Here is a 19587-nt window from a genome sequence, read left to right as displayed (position 1 = left end):
TGTTTAAAAATTAATCAAAAATAACAATGAAAATTTTAAAAACTATATAACAAAACCTACAACGCTTACAGTATATATATAATATAAGAAAAACTCTTGCATTGTGTAAAACTTTTCTCAATTAGGAATTTTCTTAAGTTAATTTTATACTTAAATCTTCCTTCGGAATCCTATTGTAGATTTTACCTGTCATGGCAAATGGACCAGAACCTATCTTCTTCTATCGTGTGGATTGTGAGGTGAATTACCAACCCCATCAACCCTGGTGTCAGGGTTATAACTGAGCCGCCGTAGACCCATTACATGATTCATGTAACGACTACGTACTTACATCAGTAAGTAATAACCGGGACCAACGGCTACCTATCATCTCCATGGTTGTTATGGGGAGCGCTATCACCAAAATCCCTAACCCAAAACCGTTTCTTTCAGCGTAACCCAACAGTGGGCGACAAGTTTGCGTCCCGGGCGGGCCAGAAGGGCATCTGCTCCCAGAAGTGGGCTGCCGAGGATCTGCCCTTCACGGAGTCTGGTCTCATACCAGACGTGCTGTTCAACCCTCACGGTTTCCCGTCGCGTATGACCATCGCCATGATGATCGAGTGCATGGCCGGGAAGGCCGCTAGCTTGCATGGACACGTGAGTCATTTTTACCCACTTTTAAGTCATTTTTACCCAAATGTCAGTTATTTTATCCTCATTTATGACATTTTTACACAAATGTCAGTTATTTTATCCAAATTTATGTCATTTTTAAATAGATAGAGAGATAGAATCTTTATTTGGGCTTTTTTACACACAATTAAGTCATTTTTACCCACTTATAGGTAATGTTTACCCATACTTAAGTAATTTTTACCGACTAAGTCATGTAAGTCAGGTTAGCGACGTTTCAGTCGCTTTCACTCATACATAAGTCATATTTACCCACACTTTTTTACCCAATTATAAGTCATATTTAGTTGGCTTCTATTTCTAGATTAGCATTTTATACCCTGACCCCGCTGGCGTGGTCGACGATTTCCCTCAATTAGCGCTTATCGCTATCGACCCACTAGGGTCGATTAATTCTTTCAATTATTTTCCATCTCAGACGACGCCCTGCACCGAGGTTCGCGCCCAACTGCGCACCCTCAGGCCTGTTGTCTTAAACGTTGTACCGGGTGAGAGCCTTCAGCGCTCCCCATTTGTCCAGCCAAGTAGTTAATGCCTTTTGCGGCAAATCTACAATAAGTCACGTCAAAAAAAAAGGTAATCCACTTCAAAACCCACACGATAGAAGAGGAGGAGCATTTTATAATTTATATAGGTCAACCTAGTGTATTTTATTTACCCTATTTGCACCCTCAAGGTGCACGACGCAAGTCCGTTCCGCTTCAACGAGAAGGACACAGCGATCAACTACTTCGGCCGCCTGCTGGAGGCGGGGGGGTACAACTACTACGGCACCGAGCGGATGTACAGCGGGGTCGACGGCCGCGAGATGACGGCGGACATCTTCTACGGAGTCATACACTACCAGCGGCTGCGGCACATGGTCTCCGACAAGTGGCAGGTCGGTGGGCTACTTTACCCATAGACACGCGCGTTTCAGACCATCTGCGTAGAATGATTAACGCCATCTGTGTATTGTTAGCGGAACTAGCTGGTGAAGTAGTTTAACGCCATCTGTGTATTGCGGGCGGAACTAACTAGCCGACTAGTGGGGTCCGCCGCATCATGGTACCCTTTCGCCCCGGCAGGTGCGCACGACGGGCGCGGTGGACGCGCTGACGCGGCAGCCCGTGAAGGGCCGGCGGCGCGGCGGCGGCGTGCGGCTGGGGGAGATGGAGCGGGACGCGCTCATATCGCACGGCGCCTCCTTCCTGCTGCAGGACAGGCTGTTCCACTGCTCCGACAAGAGCGACGTAAGTACAGTACGGCGCACTATGGGTCGAAAAATGGCTTTCATAGACTTGTTATGTGTTGAAAATAACTACCTCAAACATAGCTGTCGAAGCTTGGGTATACTTAACCCTCTGCCTACTCCATCAGGAATACAGGCGTGATGCCATTATGTCTTATAATGTTGTTAAATACCTGTGTTACTTGAAAGAAACCGTTTCTAATCAAAAAATAAATATTTTTTATTTTGACGATTCTTAAAAAAAAAAGGCATCTCAAACCATTATATGAGTTATGTCAAAAAATCATAAATAATTCGTACGATAACCGCTTTTGCACAGAATCAACTCTGGTATCATTTTCCTATATAGTAATAGGTAATAGAAGCTATATCCAGCAAAACAAAACCCCACTTAAAATTTGAACTCCCTATGTCTATGAAAGCCATTTTATGAAAGCCATAGTGCGGCGGTTCGAAATTATTATTGCGTTGCATTTAGAATACTTAGTTTTATTATTATTTTTATGTTTTTGGTTTGTTTTTCTTTTTTTTTGTTAATGATTTTTGATCTTGGTTTTCTTTTTTTTATTATTCTTTTTTTTCTGTGTATTGATTTCCGTGTTGTCTGTCTACCCGAGAAATAAGCGTGATCTTATGTGAGAAACGGACACATGGAAATTTTATCTTTAGTATAACAAGACAAGGGACAGCTTGTCGCAACCACCAACTGGGCTAAAACTAGTTTCATTTCTTTCTGCGGCTCAGTACATAGCCTCGATTCCTGCAGACACTTCCCAATAGGCCAGTTTCCAACTAGTCAAATCAGTTACTTCTTACTAAACGTCTAAACACGAAATTACTATGGAATTTGTATTTAATGTATTGTAAAAATCACACTGTGACGTCATAGAAAAACGTGATATGATGTCGCACTACTAACTACCCCTCGAAGTCGATCTACCCCATTGGGTCGTGAACTAGGTTCAAGATAAATTATGAAATTCAGATTGCTAAATAAAGACAATCTAAAAAAACGAAACGAGAAAGGTAAAATAATTTAAAGAAATACTTTGCATACCGAGCTCTATGGGGATGACTGAGCGCGCTCCACAACCTAATTAGATAGATTGTAAAATAATTTTAATCGTAATTTCGTTAGCTAGCTACTGATAATACGATTGTAAAGGGTGGATAATACGATTTATTCGATAACCTAGACTAGAAAAAATAAGTCAGGCGCTTTCTGACTAGTGCATATAGTCTCCCGCTATTTGTTTTCTTAAAAAATATTAAAAGTTGACAATCTAAAGTTTTTATTTGTTCATTCAATAGACGGTAATACAATTCGCTAGTGATACTGTTTGTGAAGTTTTCTGTCACGAATTGTGCGTGTGCTGTGTTGATATTTATTTTGGAAAATTATGCTACAATTATACGATAAATAAGTAAAAAAACACACCACACATAATGCAGTGAGTACGAACTATAAGTGTGTTAACGAATCTACGAAAATATACATAGTGAAATAGTGATTATTTTAAATTTTGCTGTGTAACGGTTTGATAATTTTGACCGTTGACCGTTAACCCCGCTGTCATATAGTTAGAAGTGAACGCCTGAGAAATGTTAACGAGCAAATGTGTCAATTGTCGTAGAAACGTTAACGAGTGTTAGCTAGCGCCTTATAGTTATATCAGAGCAAGACACAAAAAGACAACAGAGCTAACAATCTCATTATTAAGGAATACTATACAAGTTTCGACAATACTAAGGATTTGATTTTCATTATATCGAAAATGGAAGCTACGGACGTTATTTGCAACCGTTGTTCGACTAGGATTACTCACAGACGTTATTTAAAATGTAGTATGTGCATGATGTCATATGATCTAGAATGTGCAAATGTCAGTGAATGCAGGTTTTTTAACACTATGACGAAGGAGCACAAAGACACTTGGCTATGTCAAGTATGCTGGAATAAACAACTCTCAACTGACATTAATTCAAAAAGTGAATCGTCTACACCTACCATGAACATCACTATACGAAAAAAAGAAAAAATAAACATTACAACGCATAACTCTTTTTCTTCACTTGATGAAGATGATCTTGAGTTCTCTTCTGTCCAGTCTACACCAGCGCCAAATAAGAGCTGTCCGGAATTATGTGAAAATTTACAAGAAAAAATTGATCGACTGACCAAAAAAGTTGAAATATTACAGGGAAAAGTGGATTCTGCGGAACAAATGATAGAAGAGCTACTTTCGGAAAACTTTGATCTGAAGAATACAGTAGAACAGTATACTGGAAAAACTAAAAAAATAAAAAATGTACGTAGTTCTTCTCATGAATTAACTCTCAAGTCTGTTTCAAAAAAGACTAGTCTCAAACCAGAAGACAGGAATAATCTAAGCTGTAGTGAAGATAATAGCGTTAAGCAACAGAAAATAGATGAGATGCTTAATAAAAAATATGAGAGGAAGCAAACATATGGAAATCGGCATCAAGAACAAAACATACGTAATTCCATGACAAAAAATAAAATTTGCATACTTAGTACTAATAATCGTAATAAAATGTTACAAGCTGCAGAGCATTTCTTAAGCGATAAGTTTGACATTTGCCATTACCTAACTCCAGGATTAGATGTTAAACATATGTTAAACAACTTAGAAGCAAAGTTACGCGATTTCACAAGGAATGACTACTGTTTGATATTTATAGGAGAAAAAGATTTCGAACAAACTCAAAATTACAAGGATCTGGTTGTACATATTAGAAAAGCTGTGCTTTCATTAAATTTTACTAATATTGTAATTTGCGTACCGACATTCAGATACTATAACAATGATATGTTTAATTGGAGAGTGGAACAGTTTAATAGTTTATTGTATAAGGATTTGCAGGAGTATGAATATGCTTTTTCATTGGACAGTAATCTAAATCTTACTTACGACCAAAAAATGTTTAATTTGCATTCTTGTAGAGTAAATAACTTTGGCTGGAGAAAAATATTCAACGATGTACATGATCTTCTTATAGAAATTGAGGATTACAATATTAACATATGTACTTCAAGTACACCTATCGGAAATCATAAAACTATACCGATTGGTGAGGAGCTTTTTCGTTCATAAATATATACATGTAATGCATCAAAACATTGCCGGGCTATGTAGTAAATCAGACCAGCTTATGGTATGTTTGGCAGAACTACAAGAAAGACACATTAATGTCGATGTTATCTGTATTACAGAGCATAACATGCGAGCCAGTTCTGGTAGAGATGCAGTATTGATACAAAATTATAAAATAGTGGCTTCTTACGCTAGACAAAAAGGAAGAGGGGGAGCGTGTATCTTAATAAAAAATGGTCATGTATATAGAGAACTACCCGAAATAGAAAACACATCAATATGTGGAATTTTTGAATGTTGTGCTGTAGAATTGGCTAAACTTAAATTAATAATTGTGTGTATATATCGAATACCGAAATATACGAAATTATATCTTAATCTATTTTTTGAAAAGCTTGAGTCTGTCCTAGATAAAATCATCATAAAAAAATCATACGACATACTTGTATGTGGAGATTTTAATATTGACATTTTAAAAAATAACAATATTACACAAGATTTTGAAAACTGTCTTAAAAATTATAATCTTAAATTAGTAGTACAACAACCAACAAGAGTCAGTAGTGGTACCTGTATCGATAATATTGCAATAAACATTAAAAAAAAATATCACTGTGACGTTTTGGAATTTGCCATGTCTGATCATACTGCGCAAATATTGAAATTGCCTGTAAAAACTACATGTATTTTAGACTACTGGTATGTAAAAAAAAGAGATTTTAGTGAACAAACTATGAAAAAATTTAGACATTGCATGGAAAACTTTTCCTTTAATAAAATATATCTAACAAATGACCCAAATGAAGCATATAACGAATTTATTGACATTTTTACACTATTTTTTGATTTATGCTTCCCTACACATGAAATTAAAATTAAAACTCATAAAACTACAAAATGGATAAGCCTGAGCATTAAGCGAAGTAGCAAAATAAAAAGAAAGTTGCTTTGGAAATCCAGACTTGAACCAAACAATGTTAATAAATTAAAGTACCGAAATTACGCTAGAACGTACAAAAATATTTTAAAGGCAACTCAACGCATATATAATATAAATTCCTTAAGAAAATCAGAGAATATCAGCAAATCGGCGTGGAGAATCATAAATAGGTCCAAATTAAATATACCAAAACCTGAAATATGTAAAATTAAAGTTGATAACAATTATATTACTGACCCGCAACAAATTGTGAATTGCTTCAACGACTTTTTCATTAACAAAATAAACCCAATACCAGAAGCAGATAAGAATATTAACAATTTAAATATAAATTTTACTTGTAACTCTATGTTTATGGCACCTAGTATACCAAGTGATATACTAAATATTATAAAAAAATTAAAAAATAAAAATAGTGTAGGCCATGACGGAATATCAACAAAGGTTGTAAAATATGTTGCCGAATGTATAGCACCACACTTAAGCTATATCATAAATCTAAGCATCACTACAGGTACTTTTCCGGATAACCTGAAGATTGCAGTCATTAAGCCACTCTTCAAAAAAGACGATAGAGAAGATATGTCATGTTACAGGCCGATAGCACTTTTAACTATTTTTGCAAAAATCTTTGAAAAGTTTATTCATAAACAGATGAATGAATACATGGAAAAGAAAAAAATATTCTCTGAAGAACAGCAAGGCTTCCGTAAAGATAGATCAACTAATGTAGCGATATATTATTTATTAAAAACGATAACTGCAAATATTGACATAAGAAAACATGTAAGTGCTATATTTATGGACATGACCCAGGCTTTTGATTATGTGGACCATGAAATTCTTTTACGAAAACTTGACCATTATGGGTTTAGAGGAAATGTATTAAAGCTGATTAGATCTTATTTGGTAAAAAGAAAACAGTACACTGAATTAACTAAAATTAATATCGGTACCAAAAGGGAAGAAATCTATCATTCTTGTCAAAAAGTTGTCAGGTATGGAGTGCCACAGGGTAGTATTCTGGGACCGTTGCTATTTATAATTTATATAAATGATCTACCTAGACATGTACAATACCCTGTGACACTTTTCGCTGATGACTGTGCAGTAGTGATAGAATGTCAAAACGAAATGTCTTATCAACATGAAATTAATAACACACTGAATGGTATAGTTACTTGGATGAAAAATAATAACTTGTTAGTAAATCTGATTAAGACAAAACTAATGCAATTTCGACAGCGTGTTCAGACTCCAGTTTTAGACATCAATTACCAAGGCTTTAATATAGAAGAAGTAGACAGTACAAAATTTCTGGGAGTTAAGATTGATAAATCACTCACGTGGAAGGAGCATGTTCAAACACTGTGCTCAAGACTGTCCGGATCGTCTTATGCTCTTTTCAGGTTATCTCAAATAGTAGATGTTGCCACTGTCCTATCAGCATATCATGGTCTTGTAGCTTCAATTTTAAGATACGGTGTTACTTTTTGGGGAAATTCATCAGATAGAGAAACGGTTTTTAAAGGCCAGAAGAGATGTATACGGGCAATGTTCGGTCTTAAAAATAGTGACAGTTGTAAACCTTTCTTTACAAAGTATAACATTTTAACATTTCCCTCACTGTACATAATTGAAACTGCAGTATTTGTAAAAAAAAATCCAGGATTTTTCAAAAATGTAGAAACTACAGCCTTTCATAGTCGCCTTCGTCCACGTGATTTAGCTAAACTATGCCAGCAACGCACAAATACTGCATTAATGATGAAGAGTGTATTTGGAATGGCGCCAAAAATATATAATAAAATACCACTAGAAATAAGGTTGTGTAACTTAAGTCTATTTAGAAGAAAATTGAATGAGTTGTTAACTAAAAGATGTTATTATACGATAGATGAGTTTTTGAATGATAAATTGTAATAATGATGCATGTATTTATATAGATAATAATCTAGGTACTCAAAATTTTGTGCGCCGCAAGGCAAACATGAAGAACCTATAATGTGAACATTGTCATCTGTATTTAAATTACTCATGTTTAAGCAAATAAATTATCTTTATCTTTATCTTTATCTTTATCTATAATTTCAGGCGGTGATCTGCACAAAATGCGGCACGCTGGTCGGGCCCATAGCAGGCAAGGCAGAGGGCAGCGAGTCGTGCCGCCTGTGCGGCGAGGGCGCGCTGGTGAGCGTGGCTATACCGTACATCTTCAAGTTCTTTGCCACGCAGCTGGCGGCCGTCAACATCAACGTCAGGATCAACTGTAACGGGCCTACGCCTATTGACGCGTGTTAGATCAATGATGATAACTATTTCTACCAATAGGTGTCGCTATTATTGAGCGCCCCTAAAGGTGAACGCGCACCTAGTCGCGCCAATTGTGTTAGTGAAAACTGCATCATACTATGGTACCAGGCATATAGTCACTGTGGTCCTGTGGTCATAGTCACTGTGGTCCTGTGGTCATAGTCACTGTGGTCCTGTGGTCATAGTCACTGTGGTCCTGTGGTCATAGTCACTGTGGTCCTGTGGTCATAGTCACTGTGGTCCTGTGGTCATAGTCACTGTGGTCCTGTGGTCATAGTCACTGTGGCCCTGTGGTTATAGTCACTGTGGTCCTGTGGTTATAGTCACTGTGGCCCTGTGGTTATAGTCACTGTGGTCCTGTCGTTATAGTCACTATATCCTGTGGTTATAGTCAAACGGGGAGCGCCGGTTCGAACCCCGGTACCGGACTTCTTATTGAAAGAACTAAGAGTTTTCCTACTGGAAAAATAGTCATTGACTTTCAAAAATCGGCCCATATAATCTATTTAAAACCATGTAAAAATTGTGTCGCTTTCCGACAGAATAAGTTTAAGTTTGTTTTGTGATAGGAAATGATAAAATAAATCGATATTGTAATTTATGGTTTCATTTATTCCTTATTTTTAAATGCGCGTGAAGGTTGTGATGAGAGTGGAAGCGAAAGTGGTGTCAGGATCGAAATGGAATTCCGTGTCGTCTGACTAACTGAGAAATAAGCGTGATCTTATGTGAGAAACGGACACTTGAAAATTATATTTTTAGAACGCATAATGGGCCATCTTAAGAGTCTAAATGCGGAAAACAGAACCCACTAACAACATATTTTTATAATTTTGACAAGGGATAGCTTGTCGCAACCACCAACTGGGCTAAAACTAGCTCCATTTCTAACGGCGGCACTAATTTAATCCTCCACTCGACTCAGCCTCAGCTGAACATTTTGGTATTTTAAGACGACATTTACGCCCTTGACTTGAGGACTTGCTCATTGGAATAGAGCATATCACACTGCCAACATAATTAATACGAAAGTAATCTTCTATCGTGAGGGTTGTGAGGTTGAGTACCAACCTCATCAAACGTGGTGTAATGTCTTAACCAAACTTGGGACCACAAAGTAATTTTTGTGATATGTCCTAGGAGCTCCGGATCGTGAGCCCAACGCTCAACCGCTGACGTCATGCCTTGAGTTAGGGTTGAGGCTCTTGATTATTTGATTGCAAATTGATTACTATATAGATTCCTGCATGCTTGGAGATGTGCATCTGTATCGGTACTATGTTAAGTACTCTGTGGTATGACAACGGGTGTAAATCGCGTTATCTGAATGGACTTAAGAATACGGGTAATACTCCACTATTCTGCTCCACTGCGGGTCGATGTACATACATACATAAACAGCCTATATACGTCCCACTGCTGGGCACAGGCCTCCCCTCAATCAACCGGAGGGAGTATGGAGCATACTCCACCACGCTGCTCCAATGCGGATTGGTGGTGTTTTTACGGCTAATAGCCGGGACCAACGGCTTAACGTGCCCACGTGCGGGTCGATGTATATTAAAATAAATAAAAACTGTAACGTATGTGGAAATCCTTTATTACAAGGGTAAAATATAACAGACAACTCTGTTCCTTATCCTACGTTTGCACTTAGACATTTTAGTAAAATTCTCTTATAATTACATTACTAAAATACCACAAGTTTGTCAAATTAGTAGAAATATTTATTAATTTCATGCCACTTTGACAAACTATAAAAAAAATCGGCTATTGGAATACTAATGTATCGTAACCACCACCTATCACGTTGGTCTAACAGAAAGCTGTCAAGTTTGATGTACAGTCACGAGCAATATAATGTACCCACTTTAGGACTCTGTCGCACTAACATATTTGACATTTAGTGAGACTTACAGTTCAATTTGTCAAAAAAGTTAATGTGACATGGTACCAAAGTGTATACATATTAATGCTCGTGACCGTACCTCTCACTACCGCATTGGGATATCGGATATAGTCGTGAGCATGGTATAAGGAGACCAACTTCAACTTTATGGTTTGTGGCAACCGGTCGTCGTAAGTAGACAACCATTACTGCCAGAGTCAAGTATAGAAAAGACCAGCGGGCTTTCTTTCTCGCCTCGACATACATCACCCATCACTCTCTCACAGTACTGCACAGAAAGAGACAGATGCTGTCGCGGCGAGAAAGAGCCGCGTTCTTACGGTGCTAGGCCCGCAGGTATGCTCAATCCTATGACAAGCCGCCATTGCTAGCCCTTGATGACGTAAGTATTACCATTAAATTGGTATTTCCAAGTTTCCAAGGACGTAAATATTATTATTGAAATTTAAGTGAATTCCTGACTAATGTATTTAATTACTATTACTTAAAAAATATTAAAACTGAAAGTAAATCTTTTACTAAAAGTTCAAAACTTCCTTTTTGGTCGTGGGTAATGTGTTTATTACGAAATGGCAATACAAGGTGGGATGACGTCAGGTGCAAGTCAACCTTGAAATGTTAGCTGTCAGTTTTGAGCATACCTGGTTTTCTTATACCATGGTCGTGACCTTGTGTACGTATTGTAACTCAATACAGATTACAATACGTAGACAACACACAGAGGTACGTACAGAGATTTCACAGGGATGCATAATAGCAGTGGGACATATTATATTCTTTCGCATCGCATTGTACTGCTGAACGCATTGTTTTTTATTGGCTCCCAATCCAACATAAAAAAACTTCGAGTCACAATAACAGTAGCAAACCAATATCCAGCTCATCCAACCTCCTAACTAATCCTCATCCATGGCTACTTCTTCCTTCTTCTTCTTCTTTTTCTTCTTCTTCTTGGCGCTGCTCTCAGCTTCAACCTGCTGCATCGCTTCTTCCATGGCTTCTTTCATCACCTCGATGTTCTTCTTGGGGATGTCGCCCGTCTCGTAGAACTTCAAGCGGTCTTCCACCTGCTGCCGGAGTTTTTCACCGAACACTGTTGTTTGGGTTTCTGGAAGGAGACAATATAGACATGGTTCTCTATTTTTACGCATAATTTTTTATGTAATAATTTACCATGGCATAATGTTACTTGTCCTATTATTAGTTACGCATAGTATTAATTTGTCATAACTTTTTAAGCATAATTTTGAAACTCATAACTACCATAAGCATAAGTATTATAAGCATAAAAACTATACTCCGAATTGGCACAACTTTGAACATTTCCGAAACTTACTTTTTCCTTGGTTGCATTTGGTTCATGATTGTGACTTTTTATATATTTTGACTCTATTCATGCTGTTGGTGATCATTCAGTATACATTTCGTGTGTAAGATAAACATGCTGGCGGCGTAGGGGTGGCCCAAGGGCCACCCCCGCCGCACCCTAACCTACTGTAAAAATTATGACAAAACACTATTATTCTAAAAAAGAAGTATGGATACCTATTTATATGCGAATCAAATTTATACCAACAAATATTAGTCCAAAAATACGTTATACCTTACAAACCAGTATTCTTAGATGTTATTATGGAAAAGTACTATTATGCTTAAAAACGTTATGCGAAAAGGATTATGATAATTAAAATTATGACAAAACCATTTATGCATTTTAAGAGAATCCCTATAGACATCAATAAAGGGAATAAGTGAGTATAGTCACTGTGGTCTTGTTTCCCATTCGGGGAGCGCCGGTTCAAACCCACCGGACTTGCACCATTGAGTTAATAATTTATCTTAAGTACAGTTTTCCCTAACACATTAGGCTCGACCACATAATAAAAATAAAGGCCGTATCACAGAAGTCACGTTCAAACCTTACCATTATAGTTAGAACTTACTATTTTAGCCTCTGCTAAAACATTTTAAAGAAAAAATATACATTATAATACACTAACAAGTTGTTAATCGTTACATTTAAATTATAAGCAATACAAACAATAATATTTAACATATCACGCTGGTCTAACAGAAAGCTCGGTGAGGTGTGGCTACTTAGTTCATCTTAGGCCGGGTTTCTACTGACGCGGAAATGGGCGGAGAAGATCGGAGATGTGCCGATTTGACCAATCATAGCGTTCGAGAGAGCGAAAAACGACGGTCTGTCACTCTCTCCCTCGCGGTGATTGGTCGATTCCTGCACAACTCCGCGTCAATGGAAACGCAGCCTGACGCGCCTTCTGGGTCTTACTTCCCGTAAGCCGCTAAAGAGTAAGAGGGAACGCGTGGGTTGTCTCGTTCACACCTACGTGCTAGACAGCACACGGTGAGAATCAGGGATGTTAGGAAGCTCCGTAACAGTAACCGTAACTATCGGATATCCGACATAAAAAATCATCCGTAACCGTAACCGAATCCGAAATAAAAGTTTCGGATAATATCGGATAGGGGCGGAGCCTAATTGAGACAAGTTATGACATGTTGTTTTGATCGGCTGGTCGCTGCCAGTGCCGACACACAAGTCTTTTGTCGTCATAACATACCTATAGTATAACTTGTCGTTGTAACTTGTGTCGTTATAAATAAAACCACTTTATTACCTAAGTATTTGTATTTTGCTTCTATGCTGTTCTGGGAGCAAATAAAAAACATAGAACACATTCAGCTGCTTGTCTTCCCGGGCATGTCGTAAAAACCGACAGAGGGATTGTGCCATCTAACACGATGGACTAATGTTATGGGCGATAGGCTGATCCCTTATCACCATAAAGGTCATCATATCCAGCTTACGACATCGTATCAACAGTGGCTGCAAGTTGTCTTTGATTACTTGTGGCTCTGCCCACCCCATTAGGGATTACGGGCGTGAGTTTATGTATGTATGTATGTATTTGTATTTTACTTTAGAAATTTCTTAAAAAAATAATATCCGTAACCGAAATTATCCGAAACTAACGGATAATCCGAAATAATTTATTATCGGTGTCCGTAACCGTATCCAGTATAATAGGCTTCTTGACAACCTAGTCAAATGAGATACTTTTTACGAAACGTCAAAACGAAAGTTTTCTATGGAGTTTGTATGGAAATACTGACTAGTGACGTCATCAATAAAAGCGGTCAAACGTCGTACTCATTGTTACTTAATTCACAAATAAAACTCGAATATAAGTCGAAAAGTAAAATGAGATTGATTTTTGAACATCCTAGACTGGCTTCTATTTCTAGATTAGCATTTTATAGTTTATCTTTGACCAAGTCAAGTACCCAATAATCATTCTTAAATCCGTATCCGATATATTCCATAACATCCCTGATGAGTTTTCTATGCAGTGTATGAAGTGTGACAATATTGTCAGTAATTATGTAGCTACGACTGGACATGTTCACAAACATATACGATTGCGCATGAGTCACGCAGCTGTTACTTTAGCACTACTGTTATTACCGTCAAGCGATAGATGGCGCTTACGATAGATCAAAGTGTGCATAGTTACATAATACAGTATAGTACCATGAAAAAATATAAGAGATAACATAAGCTAACGACTATATCCCAACTGGGGTAGCCAGAGGTGGATGTACCACCTTAGATGAACTACGTACGGTCACAAGCATTAATATGTATACACTTTGGTACCATGTCACATTAACTTTTCTGACAAATTGAACTGTAAGTCTCACTAAATGTCAAATGTGTTAGTGCGACAGAGTCCTAAAGTGGGTACATTATATTGCTCATGACTGTACCCACATCTTAACGAGCTTTCTGTTAGACCAACGTGATAGGTGAGCCGTATCGCCGTCTATGATGGTCGAGCCAACTGTATTAGTGAAAACTGCCTATCTTCTTCTTCTATCGTGTGGGTTGTGATGACCGACCTCATCAACCCTGGTGTCAGGGTTATTATTGAGCCGCCAAAGGCCCCTGCCGTGACTCAGGTAACGACTACGTACTTACATCAGTAAGTAGTAACCGGGATCAACGACTTAACGTGCCTTCCGAAGCACGGATGATCTTACTTCTGGACAATCAGGTGATCAGCCTGCAATGTCCTAACCAAACTAGGGATCACAAAGTGATTTCTCCCCAACGGGATTCGAAGCCGGGACCTCCGGATGGTCCAGCAGAACGCTCAACCACTGGACCATGGACTGCCTATAGTGGTGAGCTTACGTTATGTGTTGATGACTGTGACTGTGTGTGTTGTGTGTTTTGTGACAAAAGGAATGTTTTTTTTTTTACGTACCAGAGAAGCAGTCGATCCTGGAGGCGATGGAGCACTTGTTGGCGAGGTAACGGCTGATGCGGCCCTTGTTCTTGAGGCCGGCACGCCCGATGAACGTCGAGTGGTATAGCAGACCGTACTTTGGGGTGTTGGAGCGCGTCTTCAGGGCGCGAAACAGGGCCTTCTCTGCGCCTGTGAGGAGGAAAAAAAATGTGATTACAAGTACGTTTGATGAAACAGCCTCTTTGGTCTAGTGGTTAGAGCGTTTAGGACTCTGTCGCACTAACATTTCAATTTGACATTTAGTGCGACTTACAGTTCAATTTGTCAAAAAAGTTAATGTGACATGGTACCAAAGTGTATATACATATTAATACTCGTGACTGTACATACACCTCTTAAAAGTCCCAACACCACGTACCGAGTATCTGCAGCGTGGAGGCGGGGTACTTGGCGAGGGAGGTCAGTGACCCCGCCTTGCTGATGAGCCGCGCGCCCACCTGGTCGCCCACCAGCACCGACAGGTTGGGCGCCACCGACGTCATCTTCGTGTGAAGGTACTCCGATATCTGCTTCCTAGAGGGAGACGCAGTATGATAAATTTGTTTGTAGTTTTTTTCTGATAATGGTGCTGATAATTAAAACACATACCGGGTTCTTACCACATTTAAAATAGGGATATGAGACTCCCCATATTTCGACACTGTTGCAAGTGCCATGATCACGGGATGACTGATACTCCACTCCAATCTCATCAGTCATCCCGTCTCTTTCCTTAAAACCCGGTCTTTATTATAAATTTTTAAGTATGTAATTTCTTCAAACGTATTATAAAGTTACATAAAAGAGTAACAAACCTGTAATTACTCAGTCCGACAACTCTCCCAGCGAACATCTGAATATTGATCAGATCCACAGGCGATATATCCATACCCATGGACATTTTAGCAGCATCAATAATAGCCTGGGCCTTCTCTGAGTCTCCGAGTATCTCTGTCAGGGGCTCCAGAGACTCCTCTGAGAGGGACTTGCGGTCTTTAATGAACTCCGCGCATTTGCTGTAAAGGTAGTTCTCCGGTACAATGCTGATCAGCTCCGGGAAATGGTAGGAGTACCACTCTCTGGAAGGAAAAGAGGGTTGGTTAGTCAATTTTGAAGAAAAATATTGATGAAGAAAAACACATGTTGAGTGAAGAATCTTCTATGATACAAGTGTACAATAATTATTTTAAATGTGTTTTAAAAAGTAGTTTCCTTTTGATTGTTTGTAAATGAACAAATAATAAAATTACACCAATAAAAAAATAAATTTAATATATATTTTAGATAAAATTTTAAAAGTTATATTTTTTATGTAGTGCAGTAATAAGGCGCAAAAGTTATGTAAAAGAGAGCTTTATTGCCTAGCCTTTAGGTAGACAGCATCAGAGTGAAAAAAGAACAATTTTAAAAAACATAGATAAACATCATATCAAAAAACAGCCAGTGTCCTTATTATTAAAGAGTTTTTCCAACAATTAGCACCAGTAGCTCGGTGGCGCAGCGGTTAACGCGCTCGGCCTGCGATTGTTGAAGTAAAGCAACTTTCGCAAAGGCCGGTCATAGGATGGGTGACCACAAAAGAAAAAAAGTTTTCATCTTGAGCTCCTCCGTGCTTCGGAAGGCACGTTAAGCCGTTGGTCCCGGCTGCATTAGCAGTCGTTAATAACCATCAATCGCACTGGGCCCGCGTGATGGTTTAAGGCCCGATCTCCCTATCCGTCCATAGGGAAGGCCCGTGCCCCAGCAGTGGGGACGTTAATGGGCTGATGATGAGGTAGCACCAGTAAGTGGCGTGCTTATTTCATTCGTTATAACAGTGTAGCATAAGCTTATTTATTTATTATTTACAACATGACAGTTACCAATGGAGTTATAAATGTACATGGCCCTTTTTTTTTGTCTGTCATAAGACCGATGACCTTTACCATTATATTGTTGGAATGTGCCCGGAATTTAGACGTGAGAAGGGTTTTTCGCTCTCAAGGTGTGATTTCTCTTAGCAATGGAGAAGTTAATTGCTGGTTGGCAGAGCCACTATTATCTGGTTGACCAATCCTTTGCCTAGGGGTAAAAAGTTTTGACTCATATTAGCTTAATAACACAAATACTGGTTATGTTGCCACATTGACACCCACCTGATTCTCATAGAGAACGTATTGACATCCTTGTCTAACTGGTCCAGGAGAGCGATGGACTGTATGATCATGTTGTCTACTCGGTGCACGTTGAATTTGACCCGGGCTCGGGAGTATGAATGGCCAAGACCGAGCTGGGCTACGCTGCATGCTTTCAGCGTCAAACCTTTGATTAGGTTGTGGAAGTGATGCCGGATTCCTGTCGGGAGTAGAATCATGTGGTGAAATTTTTACAATACAATTGGGTAGCAATTAGTATCCTAGTTGAAAACATAAATTATGGAATTCTGATTACTAAATAAAGGCAGATTTCAAACTTAACAAAAATCTTTTTCTTTTTTCAATGAAGTATGATCACCTTATTTGTAAATAGCAATTTCTTCCAAGCAGCCCTAGCGTGAAACAAATTGATATACACTGGAATATGGAGCACTGCAATACAGTATTAGTACAGTAGTCGTTTTTAAGTTTATTTTGTCAAAAAAGTCGAAAATATACCTACATAAAATTTAAACATCACTGTCATAATATAATATCAATCTCAGAAACTAAGAGTCTCAAGTTTTCCTTTAAGGGGGTTCCTTTAAGGTTGTTGAGCGCTACAAAGAAAATGAAGGCCCAATTTTGGCGAAACTCCATCATTAAGGGATTAAATAATATAAGCCTTTATTTCTGACAGGTTTTTACATATAGTTAGTTATCTTAATAATGTGTAACATTTGTTTTTTTCTTAATAGCACAAGGCGAACTTGCACAAAATAAAATTAAAAAATGAACTAAAAAATAAAAAAATATATATTAAGAAAAACAAATGTTACACACTATTAAGATTAAGGGAATAAAGTTTGTATGAAACTTAGGGTTTCAGGCAATAAATTTATTTTATTCTTATTTAGGTGAATAAGGTTGTGGGTAACAGACAGTCCTGAATAAACATTTACTTTTTTCCCTTACCCCTCAGGAGTTCAGGAACAGCGCCGGTGTGAGAACAAGGGATCTCTAGGGCCTCGCTGATGGCGGCCCCGAGCTTGGGGTCTAGAACACCGAGGGTGCATTTTGACCGTTTCTTCCTCTTGGGCAGAGCGCCCTCTAAGAACAGGTTCAGGTCCTCAGGAACAATTCCTGGAAGTACAAAGAAAAATATTTTCTTCAGAATGAAAATAAGAAACAATAATTATTCTTATCATATTTTTACTTTTTAAGTCATACATAAGACTTTTGCAGTTAATTTTGGTTAGTTAAGTATTTTTTATTAAATGTTATTATAAAAAGCTACATAAAAACAGCATTCATCTCAATAAATTTTCGATAATTAAGCCGTAATTAAAATGCTCATTTTTATTGGCCTCAATCATACTTGGCATAAATATAACTTATTCTTCTAATCCGGATAGATTTTACATATTTTTTTACAAAATTTACATATATGAAATGATAAGACAACATAAAAAAATTGTACGTTAATTAATATATTTTATTTCTTAGACTGTCAATTAGCCTTGGGCGCTATCACTCATTGAAAAGAAAAGATTGATATATGTCTTTTGCATCAGAAGATATATATCACTCTTTCGGCTCAGTAGCTCATTTAGCTCAGTGCATAAATCCTATCAATATCTGCCAACTGAATGATGCATTTGTATTGTTGAGCGAGATTTAATTTTGAAGACAGAAATAAAACAGAGATAAAAATGATAACTTTAGTTAGCGACGACTGTTTTCATGTTATTCACCATAATTTAATTAAAATTTAAAATAATTTTGAGTGCGTTCCATAACCGCCGGCCAACCAGCCTAAAACAGGAGATACAACGCCATAATCTATCTCTGTCTTTCCGATAGTATACGCATAACAACGTCTCGCTTACTTTCGTATATCATCTACTATCTCTGTCTTTCCGATAGTATACGCATAACAACGTCTCGCTTACTTTCGTATATCTTCTCGGCTCAGTGTTACGGTATTTCAGTCGCTCAAAAATTATTCCTAAAACTAGTGAGCTAGAGATATAATTAGAAATGAGGTGATATGGTGATATATTATATCTCTTGTACGGATATATATCATTTTTATGTATTATTTTTTTTTGTATTTTTTTTTTTTGTGTATTTGTATTGTATTGTATTGTTTTATCACTCTCTCTTGAGCTACCCAAGGCTACTGTCAATCTTTCTTGTGTGTGTTTTAAAATGTCTCATGTGCAATAAAGTATTTTTGATTTGATACAAGTGTTTATGCCTTATTTATAAGTCATTCTTGTTTATGTAGGTACGTCAGATGCTACGTAATGAATTCCCTCTATTTATGTTCCCGCTACACACTCACGAAACAGACCACGCTGTTGTAAGTTAATAAAAAATAAAACGTGCTGAAACTAACCTTCTGAGACAGAGTTTATGTTCTCCAACGCGGTAACAGCAGATTTGAACGGTTGGAACCCGATTAGCGTTACCACAGAGTTGAAACGCTGAAGGTCCGTCACTGACTCCTCCACCTGAGGCAGAAATGCTGCCAACTCTTCGAATTCTGCCACACGGAATAGAGCGAAGCCCGCACTATGCTCGAACAATACGTATAGTTTACTCTGAAAATACAAGTCATTATCACTAACTTTATACCATTAACATCGTAAGCAGTTATTTGTAAGGTAAATGTCACAATACAAACCATTTTGAGAAGATTTATCACTTATTTTATATCATTATTTTGGAGAAACAAAACACGTGTGTTTTGTTCTCCCACTATGCGGAAATGCGGAAAGCGCGCTTTTTGAGGTTATAAGTTCCGTTGTAAGGGATGCTGGCTGGATCACGAACTGATTCAAAATAAGTTGTTATAAGATTACAAAGAAAAACAGAAAGTTAGATTTTGATTAACTAAGATAAAAGCAAAAATATTATTGAAGTACTGCTTTCAAAATTTTAATTTTCATGAAGTTTTATTCGTGATAAAAG

The 19587-nt window shown here is 37.8% G+C and overlaps 2 protein-coding genes across 2 annotated transcripts in view; one reads left to right on the top strand and one right to left on the bottom strand.

The window, feature by feature from the left end:
* The window catches only part of LOC126376998 (DNA-directed RNA polymerase I subunit RPA2), a 30884-nt gene extending 22083 nt beyond the window's left edge, over nucleotides 1-8801 (top strand). Inside the window, exons 17-20 of the mRNA XM_050024573.1 lie at nucleotides 433-639; nucleotides 1352-1555; nucleotides 1743-1907; nucleotides 8057-8801. Of these exons, the coding sequence (XP_049880530.1) occupies nucleotides 433-639; nucleotides 1352-1555; nucleotides 1743-1907; nucleotides 8057-8263 (783 nt within the window). The 3' untranslated portion in view covers nucleotides 8264-8801. The remainder of the gene's footprint in view (nucleotides 1-432; nucleotides 640-1351; nucleotides 1556-1742; nucleotides 1908-8056) is intronic.
* Nucleotides 8802-9859: 1058 nt separating this feature from the next.
* LOC126377266 (nucleolar protein 56) lies at nucleotides 9860-19385 on the bottom strand. The gene is made up of 8 exons (XM_050024988.1): nucleotides 19301-19385; nucleotides 19013-19217; nucleotides 17587-17754; nucleotides 16633-16831; nucleotides 15313-15576; nucleotides 14877-15031; nucleotides 14477-14647; nucleotides 9860-11292 (listed from the first exon to the last, which is right to left on the bottom strand). Exons 1-8 carry the CDS (start codon nucleotides 19301-19303, stop codon nucleotides 11081-11083), a joined length of 1377 nt encoding a protein of 458 aa, XP_049880945.1. The 5' UTR covers nucleotides 19304-19385; the 3' UTR covers nucleotides 9860-11080.
* Nucleotides 19386-19587: the final 202 nt, after the last annotated feature.

Source organism: Pectinophora gossypiella, chromosome 22 (assembly GCF_024362695.1).
Source record: "Pectinophora gossypiella chromosome 22, ilPecGoss1.1, whole genome shotgun sequence".
Classification (NCBI taxonomy): Eukaryota; Metazoa; Arthropoda; class Insecta; order Lepidoptera; family Gelechiidae; genus Pectinophora; species Pectinophora gossypiella.
This window is presented reverse-complemented; position numbering and strand designations above follow the sequence as displayed.